Below are 21,746 nucleotides of genomic sequence, written 5' to 3' on the forward strand. Positions count from 1 at the left end.
TCACGCCATTCTCCTGCCTCAGCCTCTCCGAGTAGCTGGGACAACAGGCGCCCGCCACCACGCCCGGCTAATTTTTTTGTATTTTTAGTAGAGACGGGGTTTCACCGTGGTCTCGATCTCCTGACCTCGTGATCCGCCCGCCTCGGCCTCCCAAAGTGCTGGGATTACAAGCGTGAGCCACCGCGCCCGGCCCTTATTCATTCTTTCTATTTTCTTTTGTATCCAGTAACCATCCCCACCTCCCCCCCAACCCCCCACTACCCTTTCCAGCCTCTGGTAACCATACTTCTACTCTCTATGTTCCATGTTCAGGATTTTGAGGAACTAAACGTGTACATAAAATTCAAGTACATAGTTTTTTGTGGTTCATAAGCATGATGATTGGGTTTTCATGCTCATGTGTGAGATGTACCTCCCTCAAACCTTGTTACGACGTTGGCACGTTACCCATCTGATGTGAAAAAAATTACATACTATTTACTCTGATGAAGAATAAGGATGTAAGAGCCTATTAGTAAAATTGTATGTTGTGTGTAGAATAACGTTTAAAATAATGTTATATGAGAAATAACTGTAGTTGCAGTTTCCCAATAAAATAGAAACATCCTTCCCTGGTATGCAGGCTATTGAGTCACTATTTTACCTCCAGCACCTTAGTAGTTTCTCAAAGAATGGAGGGACCGAAAGTTAGAAGATTCTGTCTCAGCTGTTCTTGCCCTTTCAGAATAGAATTCCAGGCAGAGATTAATTTGGGCCTTGAAAATCTTTCTACTTTTTTTCTGCTCCAGAATCAGACTTTTCTTTTTCTGTACCTACTTAGAGTAGGTAAGTTTATCCTAGTATGAGCAAAGACAACTAAGTAAGTAAGTAACAAACCAAAATGTAGCATAAAGGAGTTGTATGTATGTGTGTGATGCACACATATGCATGGAAGGGATGTACTTTACATTTGTTTTTTGTTGTTGTTGTTATTTTTTTTAATTTTAGTAGAGACGAGGTCTCACTATGTTGCCCAGGTTGGTCTCGAACTCCTTGGCTTAGGCGATCCTCCCGCCTAGGCCTCCCAAAATGCTAGGATTACAGACATGAGCCACCATGCCTGGCCACCTTTCTAATCTGCATAAATCTGGGCCACCCTAGTGTTCACCTCCGCTTAGTGCATATTCAGAAGATACACTGCTCTAACAATCCAAATTAATTGAAAACCTATTTAAATTGTTTACAGCAGTATCCACAAAATGTGAAGAGGGAATTCCATTCATAGCACTCAGCCAAATTCCTTTTCACTCACCTTTCATCATAACTTCATCATCACAACTATTGCATTATGATGAAAGCCCCATTTCTTTTCCATTTCTTTTCTCTTCCTTGAAGTTATGTACTCTCGACCCTTCCCATTGCAAACCAATCAAACTCTTTTCAGTTCAAGCCCTCACCCGTTGGCCGGATATGTATGTTAAGGCCCAAAAACTGTTAGGCAAAGGCAAAATCTTTACTAGGCAGAGTTTTTATTTTGTTTTGTTTTCCTATAATACATGCAAAAACAAAATTTCCAGGCAACCTTTAAACTTCTGCTTGCCCAGGCCTTTAATTTTCCCCCTCCAGTAAATATTTCACCATGTTCTCATGTGATAGATTCTAAATCCCCTCCACCTCCATCAGTGAAATTATAGAAGAGCCAATAAACGACAAGGGGTCAAAAGCAGGGAGACCTGGGTAGTCCAGGACCTAGCAAAGGAATTCTGCAAGTAATGGAGTGTTGCATTTGTTGGCAAAAACATGGTCACAAAAAGTACCGTCTCTTCTACTTGGCCCGGTTCCCTTGAAGCTGAAGTTTCCCAAAAAGTAAGTCTCAAGAAAGAGCTACAGGAAGAACAAGGTGCATTAAGATGTCTCTCTGCTTCTTAGAGCTGGAGGGTTTCCAAGGGCTGAGATACATCTAGATGGAGGAGGGGGCCCTGACTGCCTTGGGCAGTTTCTGTCCCTGCCTTTGCCCCTGCCCATGCCCCTCAATCTCTAAAGCCCAGACACCCCCTCCAGCAGAGTGATGAGCCTATTTTTAAAGACCAGGCATACTCTGAATGAATAATGACTTCTCTTTTTCTCTACTCTGTGCCAATCAGTGACTCATCAACCATTTTCTAAATGACTATGTTTTCATTCCCCAGTTTCCTTCACAGTGCGATATTAGAGAAGATTAAATGCAGCCCCTAGCTGCCTCCCTCTGCTTTTCTGCGTCTCGTTTTAGAGATGTTAATGCCCCCAAAATAGAAGCATTTCGTTGAATACTGATCATTTAGTGGCAAGTGAAAACACACACACACACAGCCGTGTTAGGGAAAGGTTTGTATGACTTCCAGGAGGAGGATGGGTAAAAAGAAAAGAAAGTGGTATCCTGGACTATGATGGCAAATGTGGTATCTCATCTGGACCTCATTCCCTGCCCCTCACTGGACTCCTAGATTTCCAGGCTGGAGCCCTTTATTAAGGAGCTACCTACACTTTGTATAGTCACTTTCTACTCCTTGCTATTCTCTTACTGCCAAATCGTTGTTTTCTTTTCTAGGGCTTTCTCTTCCTACTCCTGCTCCCGGACATCACTGTTTCCAAAATGAGGCTTGCCTTTTTTCCCAGGGGAAAAGAGAGGGTTTGGATGGTGAACATAAACTCATCACCGTTTTTGGGCTAGTTATATTTCACTTATCCTGCTGCTGATGGGCCTGTTGTCTTATCTTCTTGACCAAAAAGAAGAAAAAAAAAAAAAAAGAAAAGAAAAAGAAACCCAACAACCCAATCTGTGCCAGGGATTTTCTATTTGTTCTTCTCCACCTTGCTCTGTGGCCCATGAGCTTCATTTACATGGATTACCTCAACAGAATTCTCTAGTCCACAGACTTCCAGATGAGTTTGAACCGGGGAGAGCATCAGAAGTAGATTTGGTGGGTTGGGGGTGGGAGGACAGTGAGATTTAGGTATTTATTCTGCTCAGTTCCATCTTTGGGCTGATTCTGTCCCCTGCCCTAAGGTCACTGCTTCTTTCAAGAAAGCCTGCCTAGATTACTCTCTCCTGGTAACCACCCTTCCTTTGGGCCTAGGGGTGGTAACAGCTCTGCTGCTAAGTCCTGAGTCCTTGCATTGTGCCCACTTGCTGCCATTGTGTAATTAGTCCCTCAGTAAAAGAACACCAACATGGCACATGTATACATATGTAACAAACCTGCATGTTGTGCATATGTACCCTAGAACTTAAAGTATAATAAAAAAATTAAATAAATAAGTAAATAAGTACAGTAAAAAAAGCAGAGTTCATTATTTGTTTACAGCTTTTCCAAGAAAGCCTTATTGAAATATAATTGCTATTCAATAAAGTGCACATATATAAGAAATTAATTGTACACTTATACTTGTACACTCATGAAATCGTAATCACAATCAGAATAAAGAATATATCCTTCGAAAAAAAAGAATGCTCTTCAAATCATTAATTGGTTTCCTGTTAAGATCCCAACTGGCCCTATCTTCACCTGTTCTCCGTCCCCACCCTACCCTGTCGTCCTACTTTGCTCTGATTTTTCTCTCACTTCCTGCAGCATCTTCTGGCCTCCTTAGGCCTCTAGCAAGAAGCACAGCTAGCCTTCTGAGGCATCTGCTGACCCTTAGAGAAACAGCATCAAAGGGGCACAGTGGCAGGGATGAGCCTTTCTGGAGCAAGAAGTACGGCCTCTCGGAAATCTTCAGACTTATGATCTCAACGTGTTGTGCATGAGCTTCAGTTGCTGGGGTTAAAGGATGAGGATTGATTTGGAGCTGGTATCCCTTGACTAGAGCAGTGATTGAAAAAAAAATGGAGCTGGATTTTTTTTATCATGGCTCAAGCCCTCCACATTACAATGTACTTGTCCTGAGCCTACAGGACTTCTTCCTCTGTGAATCATTCCCAGATCATCTAAGGCCACAGTAAGCTCTACAGCAACTACATCTCAATAATCATAATAATCATAATTATAATCATCATAATGGCTACCAATTACTGAATGCCAACTCCGAACCAGGCGCTCTGCCTGGTGTTTTGCGTCAGTAAACCAAATGGAAGTTTCCGTCTCACTCTTAAGGGCTGGCTTCCGCACGGTATTTGAGAAAAGGTCACGTTGAATCCCGATCCATTCCCAAGTTGTCCACTGGGGTCTCTTGGCTTCCCTGAGTCACGTGTTACTTCCGGTTCCACCAGGGGGTGCAAAGAACTTCACTGTGGGTGGAGGTCTGGAGCCCTGAGAGGGCCTGCACTTCGGTATGTCTGGGAGTTTTGCGGGGTGGGGGCGGAGGAGGGTGTAGTGATGATTGCCGAGTCCCAGCTCTCACTTTCCTTCCCGACACAGCCAGATTGTGATGTGGGTCTGTCAGTCTGTGAGGAAGGTTTGAGTAGCATCAAAGGGAAAACTGCCTGTGAAGGGAAGGATGAAAAATCGCAGGACCCTTTGAGGTGTTTAGCTGTCACAGGGGGACTCTTAGAAGCACACCCCAGTTCATGTCCTGGCCCTGGCTCTCCGCCTCCACCTCAAGTCAGCTCTCTCTGTGGAAGCCCTTCCTTCTTCCACCTCTGCCTCTCCCCTTTTGGAAATGTTCATCCACTGGGACCATTCTCACCCCCAGGATGCATCCCTCTTCCCCCAGCAGGACCCCTCCTCCAGTGCGAGTTAGTCAACGGGAGGACCTCTGCCCTGTCCCCTGGGTGGTATATATCTGTTCTCTCTCCCTCAAGACCTGCACGCTAAGGTGAGGGACAGATGCATGTCTTTACTCTTCAGCTTGTCTTGACAGTAGCTGTGGGCAGCGCTCTCTCTCTCTCTCTCTCTCTCACACACACACACACACGCGTGCGTACACACACACACACACACAAACACACTTGCAGAGATCTCCCAAGGACAAATATTGATTCTCGGGGTCAACATAGTCTACACCCAGATGGAGAAAGAATTCTTTCCCTAAGTGCTTCCACATTTTGCAAGGCCCCTCTTCCACAGTGAACTTGGTACTTCACATCATTATATGATAGCAGTTGGTTTGTCTATTCATTTTTCCCTTTCAAGTTGCTCAGTCTCGGCTCTTTGAGAATGGACTCTTTAATGGCCACCCCTTTCTCTATGCAAAGACCCAGTCCAGGTGGAGAGATGGCCAACTATATGAGATATTGCATTTCTTAGTTAAGGTCCCTCCTCTGCCTGATGGAGTGGGTTTGGTTTCATTCCTCCAGTTCCATATATCTTAAGCTCTAGACCCTCACAACTTCCTGGGGTGGCTGAGATTCTTTTCCCACATTCTTTGCCCTAGTGAATGGCCCATCAATCTGGGGACCTAAGAATTGGCCTTTTCTCATTTCATGCTCTAGCCCTTATATCACATACATTACCAAGTTCTGGTGATGTTAACTCCTTGACTGTTTCTGGAACTTATCTGCCTCTTTCCATTCCTCCCACTTCCACCACTCCCACCATTGCCGGCATGGTGGCTGCCAGTCCGTTCATCCCGTCATCCTTCCCATCCTTTATCTGCCATTGCTGTTCACTTTTTCACTACTTGTATGTGGTCATGCCTTCCCCAACTAAACTGCAAGCCCATGAGGGCAGGAATTTTGTCCATCTGGTTCACTTCTGTATCCCTTGTGCCTGGCACAGTGCCTGGTAGGTAATAGGCGTTCAATACTTACTTGCTGAATGAATGAATAAATTGTTGAGTCCAATTCACTTATCTCAGAGGCTGGGAGATAAAGCCCCTAGCACTGTCTTGTATACAGGAAGCTGTCGAAGAATACCTGTTGGATAAATGAGTATTTCTTTTGCTCAAGGCCATGTAGCTAATTAGTGGCAGCACTTAAATCAAATCTTCTTACTCTGGTTGATTCATAGTCTTGGCTGTACATTAGAAACACCTGGGGAGTTAAAAAAATTCCTGATGCCCAGGCTGTACTCTAGACCAATTAAAGTAGAACTTCTTGGTGGGGTCTAGGTGTAAATATTTCTTAAAGCTTGCCAGTTGGTTCTGATGTTCAGCCAAGGTTGAGAACCATAATAAATCATGAAGTAGGGCCAAGGTAACCCCACACTCCTCATACTGCATCTAATAGAAAAAGTTTGAGAAAAATTAAAAACCTCACTGAGTGAATTGAACATTGAATGCCCTCAAATAGTGGTAGCTTGTGGGAGAAAGAGAGTGTGTCATCATGTTGGGTTGGGGCCATACCCTGGTAAGAACCAACATGTGTTAATCTCCAAAAGTGAACCCTGAGGGCAGAGAAATTGTTTTGTAAGGTGGTTGTAGGCACTAGAAGAAAATAGGTAATAAGAATGTATTCGAGACTGGTTACTGGGAAGCTATTGCCTAATAATCCTCTTAGACCACAGAAGAGTAACTCCAGAGATTTGAGGTGGATTTTTTGTTTGCGTCATTTAAAATGGGCAAATCTCCAGCTGTGTTTACCAAGGAAACCCTTTTAGGCAATGATGGGTAATAGGTCGGAGGAGTTGTTTTCTCCCAGAAAAACATCATGTTGGATAGCAGTAGTACTTGGTGGTTCATATTATCCCAGAATCGCCAACCCCTTTGCTTGAGGCTTGTTTTCAGAACTGCCATATGTGAAGCTGGGAATTATGACTTGAAAGAGAAGTGAGAAAAGAAAGGATGGGTGATTTGCCCAAGGACTGCTTTAAGTCATTGAAATCACTGGGAGAGAATGCTGTTCTCAGAGTTCCCAATTTTGAGCCCCTGCTCCATCCTTGGGGTGTTACCCTAACCACAGAGGGCCAATGTCGTGCAATTAGAACTCCTTACAATGACAGTTTCTTAAATACATTACTGGGTTTCTTAAAATATGAGGGAATAGCAAAGTAAACCACTGTCCAATAGCACAGAATTAGATTTTGTCTATTTGTAACATATATAATAAATAGATACTGACATTAATATATAAAGTACTTAAGTTAGGTATTATGACTCAATACAATGTTTAATTAAAATACTATGTTTACATGGCCAATACTTCTATTTATAAAGAATTGCCCAGAGGGATTTTGCAGAGCTATGAAGATGCATGGACTAGCCTGTCAATTTGTTCTAGGTTTTAGCCATTCAAGTGGCATACATAGGAGAACAAGACTAAGGAGGAAGAAAGGTTATACCGATTCCAGGGCTTTACTAAGATGGAATCCTGTTTTGGGTGGAAAAACCAAGCCATAGTTATTGTAAAGCTGATGGAATTGGCCCAAATGGAAACTCAATTTCAGTAGCTTTTCTTACCTCCCAAGTCTAACAGTTCTCTCATGTTACCTTCATTTTACACATTGCTTTATTCCTCTGGTGTGGACATAATCTGCAGTGTATATTTCATGTGTTTTAACATTAAAAACAATAAACCAGCATGCAAGAATTCAGCATGGATTAATATTGAAAATGTCAGTGGTTGGAAACATGCAATCTTGAAATCAGAAGGGTCATTTAGGTCAGTTCCTTCCCTCTAGGTATTTGAATGTTTAAACACCAAGATGTCGAGTTTGGAGACAGGTCATTGTAAAAGATCTCTAGGACTAGAGAGTCCATAAACTCAATTCAGGGTTTCTACAGTCAAGAGACTTGTATCATTTGTTTATTTCATATCTTATCACATTTTTTTCCCCTGGGTTAAGCCCAATTCTTCCTGTTTAGAAAAAATTACAGTATAAGGAGACAGGTCCTAGGGCAGAGGAAGGTTTCATAGGTTATGGGACACTAACAAGGTAGTCTTTGCCAAAAGTGGTCACCTTAGGGCTGTGCAATGAAACAGTAGGGAAGAGTGGGGCAATGTTCTACTTCTGAATACTTAAGAACTGTTATCTAATTATCTACTAATATGATAAAAGATTAAGTTCCCAAGGCATGCTACAGCTGCAAATTGAGCTTATGGCAGAACAAGCATAGTTACTCAGATCATATGTGATTTCAAAAATCAGCTATCTCAGCATTTCCATTTTATGGACGCTTGAATCCCTTTGAAAGTAATGCCATCTTTCCAGTTCCTTGAAATATTAAAAGATCATTTTCTTCTTTTTGTATGGTAAATAATTTAAAAACCCAATTTTAAGCAAATACTGTTTAATTTTAGGTTAATAATGGATTAAACAAGTAATTAAAGCTTACTAGGAAACACAATGTAATTTTTTACTACTATTCATAATCTATAAAGACAAATTTTAATATTTTCCTATTTAACAAATGACATTATTTATTGGCCTTAAATTTCTTATATAATAAAAACTAGACTGTCAACAAATCAACATATTATTTTGTATGTGGTTCTGGGACTGAACGTACATCAAAATTCAGTAGAAATTTAAATCTATGTTCAGACATCAAAATAGACAAAAACTATTTTCATGACATGATGTTAATAATTTATATTGTACTTTTTGTATATGACACATTTGAAGGTTTTTAAAAATGATAATGTAGGATAAAAGTTTTAATGCTATTTTCTATGAGCATAACAAATCACAGTGTGAATAGTTTTTATTTAGTGCAAGTGCAAAATGGTAAAATTATCACTATACTTTCTAAATTTAACATTAATTATTGAGGTACCAGAAACATCCTGATGAGTACATAAGATTTTGATAAGTTGAATACTGATCTAGAGGAGATTATCATAATTATTCCTGTTTTTATGCTTCACATTAACTAGTGCCTCAATATTAAGAACGCTTATGCATCTTATCTTATGCACTGGCCAATTGAAGGTCAAATTATGATTAGTAGTTAAAACTATTAGCATGTTACACTGGTCAGAACCAACATGGTGGCTAGCTATGTTTAGTTGGGTGATGATATATTGTGTGAGTTATAAGCAAGCCCCTCTAATTTCTACTAACCTTAATTCAAATGGGAATGTTTTCTGATGGTTTGTTCCAAAGGAGAAATGCAACAAATTCTATTCCTTATTAATTAAAGAAAAATGGCAACAGACACTGCCTTAGATCAGGATCCTAGGAGCAGAACCTGAGGTGGGGAATTCTCAGTGCAGATGATTTAGTAAGATAATGCTCCCAGGAGAAACCTGTGAAGTATGAAGAAAGCAGAGGTGGCAGGGGAAGGATCTAAGCAAAGATGTGGATTCAGGAGAAGGCCAGCCTCAGCCTGATGCCATAGAGAGTGCTGGAGTGTGAGTACCAGCACAGGGTTTGTTTTACACCCTACCATTGAGTCATTGGCCATGGGCTTCCCTTCTTGGGGGGGATATAATCTTCCAGGTGGGACCCTCTGAGATACAGGAAATCCTCCAGAGCAGGGTGCACCTGTGAGCAGTTAACGTCCACAGCCATGGAGGCTGAGTGTGCTGGCTGGGTGAAGGGAATCTGGAAGGGGAATCAACCATCATCTGCTACAGACATAATTTCTTTTTATTATTTTAAGTATATAAACCCAGTAGAAGCAGCTCCTGAATACATAAACTGTTTGTTGTGGAACAAATGAATGTTTAATATTGAGTGCCTGTCTCTCCCTAATTGTCTCTCCCTAATTGTAAGTTAAGCTCCATAAGGGCAGGTCTTGATCTCATTAGTTTGCAGATGATTCCTTGGTTCCTAGAATAGTCACAGACACATAGTAGGTATTTGTCGGATAACATCTATGGAATGAATGAATGAGACAGATCCAGAGCCCTCATCTCCTGAGTTTTGTAGCATTGCTTTGTAGGGAATTGGTACTCCTGCCAGTCAGAACCACATCTGACTGCTTGTACAGTGGCCGACCCAAATAGGGGCATTTTTTTCTCACAAATACAAGAAATCTGGAGTGGGGCAAATCCAGGTATGGGAGGACACTTGGCTTTATCATTTATAATCCAGGAGCTTTCTCTCCTTTAGCTTTACCATCCTTTGCATGTGACTTTTATCCTCATGTATGACACGGTCACAGGATGGCCCTTCCATCTCAGTCTGGATTCCATTCTGGTGTGTGTGGGGGGGGTGGGGGGAGAGGAAAAGGGAAGGAGCAGGAAGCAGCAGCCCCTGTATCAGGAAAACAGAAACATTTCCAAAAATCTCTAGCAGATTTCCATGTAGATGTCCTTGTCCAGAACTGTGTCATCTGGCCAATCCTGAATGCAAGGGACTCTGGGACTATTAGCAGATTGGCTGGTGACATTGCCACACAGGACAAAATTGGGATTGTGTTAGGAAGGAAGAAGGGGATAACGGGTGTCTGCCACTGTAGCAAAACTACACCAGGCCTATGGGTGTGTGAATACAAATACCCAACAGCAAAGAAGGCAACATTCAAATAAAAATAGAAAATAATTTTAAAAACTCAAAATCCCTTCTTTCTTCTTTTTCTGCTTCTCTATCCTTTTATTATGACTTTCTTAGCAACCAGAGGTGAAGTTGTCCCCAAAGTCAGTAGGCAGGAAATACTTTAAACGTGTTTCAAAACAGATCAAAATGAAGCTGTAACTAAGGCACTTGCCTACAGCCCTTTTTTAAACAAAATTCTTGTACCACTGTTTATTTTCATCCTAGTAGCCTGGTATTCCATCTCTACACTAGTGAGTGTGTAGGATGGTCACCTTTTAAATTCTTTTTCTCTACAGTAGGAAATTCAGACTCCTGCAATGTTTCTGCTAGTGTTGTCGTTACTATAGGAGACTCCTAGCTGCTATTGTGCTTTATAGCAAGTCTTGAGTTTCTCCATGGAGAAGGTTTTATTATTTCCAGACTCTTATTGAACCCATTATGAGGCCATCGAGACAGGATGAGAAATAAAAATGACTACTTTGTGCACTGGGCTGTTATTCCTGGATCTTTACAATTGAAGTGGAGAAAGAAAACACCTCCAAAAAAATAATTTAAGAGGCATGGCTGGTTGGTTGTCTCAGATTTGATCCCAGGAGTCCTGTAGTTCATGCACAGATATGAAAAGGACCACATAAGTACATTTTAGTGACATTTTTTAGTTACAAATCTCCTGGTGACAAAATCACCTTTCCCATTAAGGGTCATCTGGGTGCACAATTTAAGGGTTGGCCTTTCTATTAAAGTGCCTTTGCTCCAAGAGTTCTGAATTTCCATTTACAGAGGAGTTCTTTCTCTGAGTGTTTGATCATGCTGGGTTTGAAGTGGTGTGTTGATATTTTTGTGCCTTTGTGTTCCCCATTCATAAAATTGGCTGTAATTTTGGTTGTATTGATGAGGAGGCACTGAGTCAAATATCCTGGCCCCAAGAGGGTAAGACACCATTTCTGCAAGTAGATTTGTTAGCTAAGTTCATCAGAAGGGTATAACAGTTCCTTCCAAAGAATAAGACTCTCACCTAGTATTGCTAATTGGCCAGATATTGTTTTTGTTGTTTGTTACAGCTTGTCTAATGCAATATCATATATTATTATCCAAGTGAGCGTCTTACGGTGATGTTAACTTGTTATACACCCACATAAAATACGTTATTCTCTGGTTTTCTTATTAGATTTACTAACATGTCATTGTTGTACCATTAACATTTAACAGCCTAGGAAGAGGAAAGAACATGTTATATTATACAACTCTTGGCAAAGCCAACACTGATACAGAGAAGTCATTAAGCTTCATGAAGTTTTTACTTTCTTGTATGCAATTTCTTATCATTAATATACAGTTTGTATTCCTCCCAGGCCCCCTGATTTTGTAAAGGAAATAGAAGGAGAGAAAGGGGGAGGGGAGCCAGGAAGAGACACAAATGAGACTGAGCCATTTCTAGTGCCTGCACTTAACATCAGTGATTAATCAAACTAATGGGGAGTTCTAATTCGGTGCTTTGCTACCCTTAAGCCCTGTAATTGCGGTGTCTCTGAACCCAAAGGAAACACGTTGCGCTCTGCATGCCCAGGCGCATAGCTTTTAAATCTTCATAACTCTGTAATTACTACAGTGCTTTCCTTCAAATCTGGCTCAATTTCACTTCCTTAATGAGCACCACAATCTTGATAAAGTTTGAAGTTTGCTGCCTCTGCTGTTCACAAGGACTCAACCCCAGACTGATAATGTGAGTTGTAGATTTTACTCCCTCAAGTTTCTCTCCAAAAGAGCTGATTTATTACAGGACCACCACAGTCAAAAGCACTTCCTCTGAGTCAAGGCCAGCACTGGGTGTTTTCATCACAGAAGGGTGCTTGGGGAGGAAATTCTGAACAGTTAAAAAGTGGGGGGAGCTTATGAACCCCTGGAGAATGGCTGTTTAGCTTTATTAGCACCCTGTGCCCTAGAGACTGTGGTTCATCCTACCTAATTGAGGACTTTTCTTCATAGGAAATATATTAAAAATCTTCCACTTCCTTTTTATAAACTGAGCCCTGCCAAAGAGTGAAAATTATAAATCAGCTATTTTTTAAAAGAAAAAAACCTACATAATTTCCACATTATTTCTCCTACCGCCTGGTTTTCAGGGTTTTTAAAAGACTTGCTGGGAATGCCATTTAGTGATTACAGTCAAAAGCACATTTTCTCCTGCAGCTGTTTGGAGGGTGTCTTAGTTTTAGCCACTCTGTTTTGTTTTTAACCATGTAGCGCTGCTTCGTCTTGGCTTTGGTCTTTCCGTTTCCAACCTGTGAGAACCAGCGCCGAAGCTTGCGTTGTCTTTAGAATCCCTGCTCCAGTCTATGTTCCCCCCAGACAGTGTTAATCGCTCTGGGATTCTGAATAGCACCTAATTCTTATCTCTATTATAGCTTGCCTGGCGTTGCACTACAATTATTTGTTTACGTGTCTGTCTACCCCACTAGACAGCACCCTTTGAGAGCAATGTTTATGTCTTCTTTCCTTTTATATCTCTGGCATCTCACAGAGGCCTAAGCACCCAATAAATGTTTGCACTCAGTAAATGGAAGCATCCGGTCAATGTTTGTTACATCACCAAAGGAACGAATAAGTGAATGAAACTCCATTGTTGTTTGCTATCACCATCTGCTTTAATTCTGTCAGTTATTTTGAGTTACGTATTTGCAGTTCTGACTAAATCCAGATTTGGCATGTTTAAAATTATATTCAGTTGTAAAATGTGAGGCTAGGATTTTTGAAGATTAGAAAGAAGTCAGAATTTCTCCCACAGGAAACAATGTGAGTAATCAACAGTTCTCTGCAAAGGAAGATAAAAAGGCTGGTTGGAATAGTCTTTGTATTCACAGTCTTTGGCATTTTGGGAAAACCACTTTAATAGCATTATTTTTTCTGCCCATGTTTTCCTATCAATAAAATGCAGAGAGAAACCCCTGTCCTTCACACTTGATAGACTAAATGAAGATTTTTAAGGAAGAAAAGCACAAGCTGAAACAAGGGAAAACCTTCAATGGTGGTATATAGTCTTTTTTCTCCCTCGAAACTATACACATGGTAGTTATCAATATATGTGTAAATATATTTATGTGTATGGTGGATTAATATTTTGATGTATTAATGAATATGTTTCTCTCCCAGTGTTTCAAGGGAATATCTGTACACAAAGCCACATTCAAGGTTCCTGAACTGGAAGAACTTGGACTTTACAGTTGCAAAAAGTAAGCTATGAAGGCTTTGGACATCATAAACCACACGTATGGAAGAATGCATGCTTCCTCATTCAAGATGGCATACAACCATGGGCTGTGAACTTCCTCCTGTGAGCCAGCAAAACTAAAGGAAAGAGGGATTTGGGGACTCTCAGAGCTCAGCAACTAACATTAAACTTCGGAGAACCTCTTGGAAAGCCTGACGATGGTGGCCTCCTGGTGTGGGAGAGAGAGGAGTGAGTAACATCTTTCTGTGACCCTTCAGTCGGCTATGTGTATGAGCTCTTTCCACATGTTTTAAGGCTCTCTGAAGTTTATCCTTTATTTTTCCCTGAAGGTGTTGTTCTGTACTGTAACTTTATTTGTAAGTGCAGTTTAAGTGTAGGATAGCCATGAGCGCCAAAAAGTTTTCTGCTTCATTGTGAACCACATGACTCTCCAATGATTTCCCAAAAATGACAACCTCACCCTCCTCCACTCCTCACCACCCAGTTTCAAATCTGCTCTTCTTCCTTCACGAGATATTGTAACATTGCATTTTATGTATAAACTATATTTATTTACTTTCAAATTGTAGCCCTTCACCTATGTAAACTTGCTATATTTTTCTATCTGTGAAATGGTTTAAGTAACTTAGCTTGGGATGGAATGCTCATAATTTTTTCCAATAAAATTAATGGAAATATTTTTCATTTAACAGGTTTTTACTTAGTGGCAGGGCTTTTTAGGAGTAGATTACATTGATTAAATGAGGAATAGGTGCAATTAGGTGGAGGAAAAGACACTTCAGTCACTATAATTCAATGATTATGCTAACGTGCCCCATGTATCTCCTGGCATTTCTTAGCCAAAAGAAATATTTTCAAGTATAAATAACGGTAGGATATTCGAATCAGAACATTTTTAGTGAAGAGTGTTTTAGGAATCTCTGCTTTGCAGCTTGTGAGGTTCTATAGGAAGCCTGACTGGGGTTCTGTGGAGGCATGAGGACAGCCAGGTTGAGGACAGTGGTGCCTCACGGCGCTCTCAATGCTGATCTTCAAGTTCAGCAAAGCCCTTCTTCCTTCTGGGCTGGAGCAGGCAAGAATGTAACTGTGGGGCGTGGTGACACAGACAGGATCTTTGGTTCATTTTACAATGGATACAGTTTATACTGACCAAACATTTGAATTTATGGGCAAATTGTGCTGGCCTTTGAGCTGCATGAATGACTGCTGGGAATTAGGCGATGGGGTCATTTAAAAATGTTTCCTTTCCCTTCTATTTTGGCTACAAGTGTATGGTAAGTAAACATGTGTACATGAATAGTGGGGAGGCGGTGTGATTGGGAGAGATCAACACACACCTAACAATCTGGTGTAAAAATCTGGCTTCTGAAAGCAACCTTGACTTCATCAGAACTTTTTGTGGGAAAATTTGGAGTAAAATGTCACAATTCAGGATTTAAACAAGAAAGACACAGCTCCCAGGTATGCTGAAAACTCATCAGCTTAAGACTATTCACATATCCTGTCAGGATTACATGTGTTGCTACCCTTTTTAAAATTTCAGTATTTTAGTTCTAGAAAGCAGGAATAAAACCCAAAAATGTGTGTAGGGGTGTGTGTGGGGGGGTAATTCACATGGGAGGGACTTGAGTTGGGAAAAGGGTAGGATGGGGCCAGCAGGCTGTCTTGAAGTTGCCTTCCCAAAGCTAGCAGTTTTTTATTTAGATGGTGTCACTAATGTAAAACAATCGTTATATTTTCTAAAGATACCTTTATTCATATCTTACAGAGGACTGGGAAAACATCAACCAACCGTATCAATGAATATGATCATTTGTATTAGTTTTGGTTTTGGTGACTTTGAAGGAGGGTGTCTTTCTCCCCAGATAAAACAGAAACAAAAACAACAACGTAATGTGCTCTTGGAAAGGTCGCTGGGGACCACCACCAAAGGAAGGGGAGAGGACAGCGAGAATGAAGGAGATCAAAAGCCAAAATTAAAGGTTTTTAAAATTTTAACCAAAGGGCTTTATTAGCACACAAGTCAGAGTCGAGGAGATTACAAAGAGGGCACTCCTTTTTGCATCTTTGAACTGTGCTTTGAATCATTTTGAAATCTCTGCTTGAATCTGAGCTGATCACTTGGGGGCAGACACTAAGGTAGCTGGCCTGTTTTTTAGCTTAATTACCCCCTTGAACCCTTTCTCTCCTGGGCCTTTGCCCTTCCTTTCTGATCATGTCTTTTGGGAGCCCTGGAAGGAACTTGCCAATAATCTGAAACTCCCTTTAGGAGTGAGAGTCCCACACCACTTATTCATTGCCCCTGTCAGTGCTCAGATGGGCCCACTCCACTGGCGCCCTTGCTATTAATAGGACAGTGCTAGGTAAAGAAGAGTGAGAGGCAGGGCAGCCTGTTGCCACAAGGCTTGCTAACCAGATGCCTTTAATATCCCTCATTGTTCTCCATGCTTCCATGTGTTTAGGGAGAAGTGTCTGGCTTGCCTACCCAGCAGAACTCATGTTCAGAATTTTGAACGTATTAAAAAGTCAAGCTCAATTTAAAAACAGCTAGCTCAACGCTTTTCAGATTTGTGAGATAAAAAACAAACCTTAAAAGACCTTGTTCCAAAATATTCTTTTCTTTCATTTTTTATTTGGAAACAAAACCAAATTCAAAGTTGCAAGAAATGTACAATGAACCCTCATATGCCCTTAACCTAGACTATTTTGAACATTTTGCCATATTTTGTTTTTTTGTCTCCCTTCATACATACACATCTTTATTATTATCATCATTCTTCTTGTTGTTGTTACTGAAACATTTATGTGTATTTTGCAGACATCACGGCCCTTTACCCCCAAAGCCTCAGCCTGGATCTTTTATGAACAAGGATATGTCCTTGTCAATTTTTTTTTTTTTTTTTGTAGAATAAGACAAGGGTTTGTTGAAGCCTTTAAAACCAAAGCGTGGGCCAGTCCAAAGTGCTGACTGTTGGAGCCTCCTCCCTCTCCCGCCTTTAGAGGGAGGAGAGGAGACACCACCGCAGGTCTGGAGGACTTTATTGTTGCCATAAAACATATTTTTTCCATGTTCTCTTTAGAAACACGAAAAGAGGCTGCATTCCCAAGATTTGGCTTGTGGCTTTAAAATAAAAAATATTTTTACAGTATACTTTTTGGAGGCATGAAAGCACGTGTTTTATTAACATTTCCCAAACTCTTTTTACGTTTTAGTCTGACGGCATACAGCCTGCAGCCTGCTGCAATCGAAAATGCATGCCTTTTTAGAAATTATACCTTTCAGTTAACTGAAAGGGAAAACTTTCCCTTCTTCTGTAAATCATCATCTCTCTGATGGAGAACTTTAAAAATCCGGTGTATGATCAGCACAGTAGGGTGACGAGGAGGTAATGCCGTTTATCTCACCCAACGTGCAATGAGTTTCGTAAGCAGTTTTCTGGGGATTTTGCTCATTGGTGGTTTGGGTCTCATTCATGATATTCTATAGAGCCCGTGCCCAAAGCAGGGGGCCACGTGATGCCTGGGAAGGGGTATAAACAGCACTCTGGCTGCTCTGGCCACATGGAGATGCGCCTACGCCCTTTGCCCTCCCCAGTTGTCTCCTTGCGTTCCTAGAGCCCGGGGATCTCCGAGGAGCAGCCCAGTTTTCCCTGTAAGAACCCAAAGGTCTTGTACAGAGCTGGAATTCGGCGAAAAACTTGCTCCAACACGCCAAATCTGCCGCATCCCCAATACCCCACCCTCTTCCCTCTGCGCTTACTGCCCACATCCCTACTCCCAACTTGAGGACTCCCCGCCCCCACCACGCTGACAGTCTCAATTCCAACCCCTTGGATGTGAGGAAGTGTCTTTGCGCCTGAACGCGCCCAGCACGGCGAGGCCACCAGTGACTCCCAGCGGCCGCACAGGGCGCTGCGCCCCCCTCGCCCCGGCCTCCCCCGCCCTGCGTCCGCCCCGTCACCCCCGCGCGGCCTCCTGCGCCCGGGCTGGAGGCAGATTCCTCAATCCGGGTTTTCAGAGCGCCTTTCCGAAACCTCCTCCCCGCCCAGCCAGGGGGAGAGATCCCGGGCGCAATCGCTCCCCGGAGCGGCCGAGGGGCGCGCGGGGAGAGGCCTGCGCCGGGGTACTTTCAAACTGAGGCGCGCGCACACACTCACACCCACCCACCCACTCACCCACACACACACAGACACACGCACGCCCATTTATATAGGCGGCGGCGACGGCAGTGGCCGGGGTGGCGACGGCGAGCACAGAAACGATGGAGCTGAGCCAGTCGACCCTGGTTGGAAGCAAGTGAGAAGAGACCAGGAGCACCCCTAAATTTCTGTGCGGGGCGCTTGTCATCCTCCCCAGAGAACGGTGCACCCGAAGGAGGACTGGCTGGACTGATTTGCTAGGGAGAGGGCGGGGAAGAGGAGGCCAGGTGAGCAGAGAAGCCCCTGCGTATCCGGACTGCCAGATCGCGCCTTTGCCGGACTCCTACCCCCTCCCTGCTCAGGTGGGCGCGCCCGGTCTCCAGCTCACAGGGGCGCTCGGAGGAGACCAGAAAGTCGCCGCCTGGCTGCGCGGGATGCCTTTCGCCAAGCGGATCGTGGAGCCGCAATGGCTCTGCAGGCAGCGGCGCCCTGCGCCCGGCCCAGCCGTGGACGCGAGCGGAGGCAGCGCTGAGCCGCCGCCGCCCCTGCAGCCGCCCGGCCGGAGGGACCTGGACGAGGTCGAGGCGCCAGGGCCAGAGGAGCCAGCCCGCGCGGTCACTGCACCTTCAGGGCTGCCACCGCCGCCGCCGCCACTGCCCACGCCGACCGACCAGACTCAGCCGCCGCACGGAGAGGCGTCCGTGGCTGGCGAGGAGAGCACGGCGGGAATCCCGGAGGCGGCGCCCGCAGCTGGCGAGGCGTCCTCGGCGGCGGCGGCGGCGGCCGTGCTGCTCATGCTGGACCTATGCGCGGTCAGCAACGCCGCTCTGGCCCGTGTCCTCCGGCAGCTCTCGGACGTGGCCCGGCACGCTTGCAGCCTCTTCCAGGAACTCGAGAGCGACATCCAGCTCACCCATCGCCGCGTCTGGGCGCTGCAGGGCAAGCTCGGCGGCGTGCAGCGCGTCCTCAGCACGCTTGACCCTAAGCAGGAGGCAGTGCGTGAGTACCCCCGCCGGCCGCCCGCCAGGCTATGTGTTTCCGCGCCGCACCCTCGCGCCCTCCCCAGCAGCGGCAATCCCAGCCCCGCGGCGCCGCGCCCGTTGCAGCCTGCACCTTACTACTCTCGCCTTCCCACCCTTCCCATCCCCTGGGACCCACCCCAATCCTCCTGGGGCTGAGTGACTGGGCTGGACCCCGATTCAGTGATGCAGACGTGGACGGTGGAAAGTTAAAAGGGCGACCTCTGAAGTCGCAGGCAGCGTGGGCTGAGAAGGAGCAGAAAGGGAGCGTTTATGGGAGCACAGGAGGCAGAGAGGGTCTGTCCTTCACCTCCGGGGCTCGCCTTTCACGTCCTTCACGGGGGGTAGGGAGGAGGGTTGCAACTCCTGTGGTTTCCAGAAGCCCAGCCCTGAGCCCTGTAGCCCACCCCATGCATGTTCAGGGTTGGGGGTTCCAGGAGTAGTGAGTGTTCTTTTGAGACTGCTGCAGCACCGCGGCTGTTTCGTCACTCGCTGTGACCTCAGGTGCTGCCCCGAGCTCCGAACTTGTGCCTTGCCCTCGTGTGCGACGTAGCGTGGCGCTGCTCGCCTCCTAGACTGAACTCCGTAGTGCTTCTGCCGAAAACCCTTGTGGCCCGGAGGGACCGCGGGGAGGGTCAGGGAGAGATGAGAGGGGGAGTGTCAGGGGCCCCGGGGAGATCGAGGAGACAACTGGGCATCTTTTCTGCCCTGAACAGCCCAGGGTTCCTACTAAATGGCTCTGTGCCATCTGCCCCCAGAGGATCCCACAGGCTGTCTTCCTCCGCCCCGGTGCACTGTCGCCCAAATCTACTGGCACGTGGACTTAGTTATGAACTAGTCTGCTAGGCGGGCTGCAGGGAGACGACGAGGAAGGAAGTCTGGGAGACCCCTGGGCATCTTTGCTGTCCGTTGACTTCGCTCTTACGACACCCAGGGGCTCCCAATAAATAGTCATTCTATGTCATCTCCCTTCCGAGGGCAGTCCCCTTGGCTCAGGATCGCCCAAATCTGGCGACGGCAGAATCATTTAGGAACCACTTAGGAGGTAGACAGGGGCGCTGGGTTGGCGCGACGGTCCTTTGGCGCCTAGTCAGGCTGCGACGCTCGCGGCCAAGGTGATGTCAGCGGCTCTGACTTACGTAAGAAGCTTCCTCGGTTGCTGCAGCAGCTGCGCCGGTGCGCAGTGGCCTAGGAGCGCGCGGGGCGGAGGCGCTTTGGAGGCATCCTTCCCTGGGGATTTCCGGGCACCTCTGCCCCACAGCCCAGCTCAGCCTCCTAGCGGTCCCTGCCCGCCCGCGTGTTCTCTCCCTCTTCCCCTCCTCCTCCGAAAAACCCTTTGAACCCCGTCCCGGGAATTCACTGCTTTTCTGCAATAACAATAGTAATAAGCGTAATGAATAAATGATGTGCTCGATCGGTTTTCGCAGCTGTAAAAGACCCGGAGTTGGGTTAATGACTGGTTGTTTAAAAGGGCAATTCCGGGGATGAGTTCTGGAAAGAATTAGGACTGCCATAGGCCAAGTCGTATTTTACTTTTGGGACTTGAAATGAGCGTTTTAATCCTGCCTCCTTTTTACCCCAAACCACACAGCAGGGACAGGCCCTTCACTTTCAACAGCGCAGGTATCTGGGGAGTGCGGTTGTGGGGAGTGGTGATTTCACTTCAAAAGAACTGGAGGGAAGTTTTGCAGACTGTTGAGTGGTGCATACATTTCCCGTGTGTGTGTGTGTGTGTGTGTGTGTGTGTGTGTGTGTGTGAGACACACCTCTCCTTAAGTTAGATTTCACACGAGTGAAACTCACTGCCAGAGCAGAATGTGCCCACTTCTTTCTCCCTTTAGATGCAGCAGTGGGCAGTTATGTACCTGGAATGTATCAGAGTTCTTTCAAGTCCTTTTAACTGTTTGGGGTACAAACTAATAGTTAATAGAGATAAGAGAGGATCTTGAGTGTGTGCATATAGTTGGTGAATATATACTCTATACATATTTGTACATGAATAATAAAGATGGGGCTGATTTCTACCTGGGATTTAAAATCTCCTATTATTTTAAATTTTATTTTCTAAAATGCTATCTCCACACTTTATGTCCAGATCTCTCTCTTCTCTTGTTCATTTAAATTTGGGATGGCATTGTTCTTGTTTGATGTCATAAAAAGGCATTACCTTTGGGAGAAAAAACACACTATTACGTGTCTTGGTTTAGGTTTCCTAGAATGCAGAGCCTGAGACAAGGATTTCGATGCAATTAATTTATTTGGGAAGGGTTCCCTGGAAGCACAGAGAGGGGGTAGGGAAGTGAGACAGGAAAGGGAGGAAAGAGGAAAGCCAGTACACCATGTAGGCTGGTTAGCCCTGTGGGCAACTGGGGTTCAGTCCAGCTGGCGACTGTCTGAGCACACACCTCAAATGTGTTCCACTAATGATTAAGGAAGCTGGAGTATTTATGCACCAACTTCTTCTTCTCACAGATGGAAGTAGCACCTGGGGCATGAACTCCATGGCTTCTGAGTCTTTCCCCACATGTAGTCCCAGCATGCTCCCAGGGCCAGGTAGAGAGATGCAAAAAGCCTATGATGTGCACAGGAATGTTGACAGAGGTCCTCTGGGGAGGGTAAAGTAGCTGTGGGTAGGTCACCAGTGGCATCAGCTGCATTATGCATCTATTTCCCTTTAGTATTGCTCAGGCCTAGGGGAGTTTGAAAGGGAGAGGAAGACTAAAAGTAAACCTTACTTTTTTTCTCTTCCTTTGAGGATGCCTTCACACCCCCTGTATATCCTTGTCACCTGATCACAATTCCCCTGCACAATCTGCTTGCTATTTCATCCTTGGACAGCTGCTTCCTATTGCCCTGAGACAGGCTGGGGGGCTTCTTGCAGAGGCAACATGATCTGATGTACACTTTGGAAGAGTCACTCTGGAAGCAAGTCTGGTGGCTAGTAAACCAGTTAGACACTGTGACTGGTGGTGGTGGCTAGGACTAGGGAGGTAGCTGTAGAGACGGTGAGAAGTGGTTAGATTCTGAATTCATTTTGGAAACA

General features: G+C 44.6%; 1 protein-coding gene and 1 non-coding gene across 3 annotated transcripts in view; both read left to right on the forward strand.

The window, feature by feature from the left end:
• The first annotated feature begins 353 nt into the window (after positions 1 to 353).
• Positions 354 to 457, forward strand: LOC116812374 (small nucleolar RNA U13). The gene has a single exon (XR_004370675.1). It is a non-coding gene; the product is annotated as a small nucleolar RNA U13 (small nucleolar RNA).
• A 17,104-nt stretch (positions 458 to 17,561) lies between these two features.
• Positions 17,562 to 21,746, forward strand: part of NHS (NHS actin remodeling regulator) — a 366,882-nt gene continuing 362,697 nt past the window's right edge. For both annotated transcript variants that reach the window (XM_032756640.2, XM_058441608.1), the window contains exon 1: positions 17,562 to 18,683. In XM_032756640.2, coding sequence (XP_032612531.2) covers positions 18,119 to 18,683 — 565 coding nt within the window. In that variant the 5' untranslated portion in view covers positions 17,562 to 18,118. The remainder of the gene's footprint in view (positions 18,684 to 21,746) is intronic.

This window comes from Hylobates moloch, unplaced genomic scaffold, assembly GCF_009828535.3.
Source record: "Hylobates moloch isolate HMO894 unplaced genomic scaffold, HMol_V3 SCAFFOLD_7, whole genome shotgun sequence".
Classification (NCBI taxonomy): domain Eukaryota; kingdom Metazoa; phylum Chordata; class Mammalia; order Primates; family Hylobatidae; genus Hylobates; species Hylobates moloch.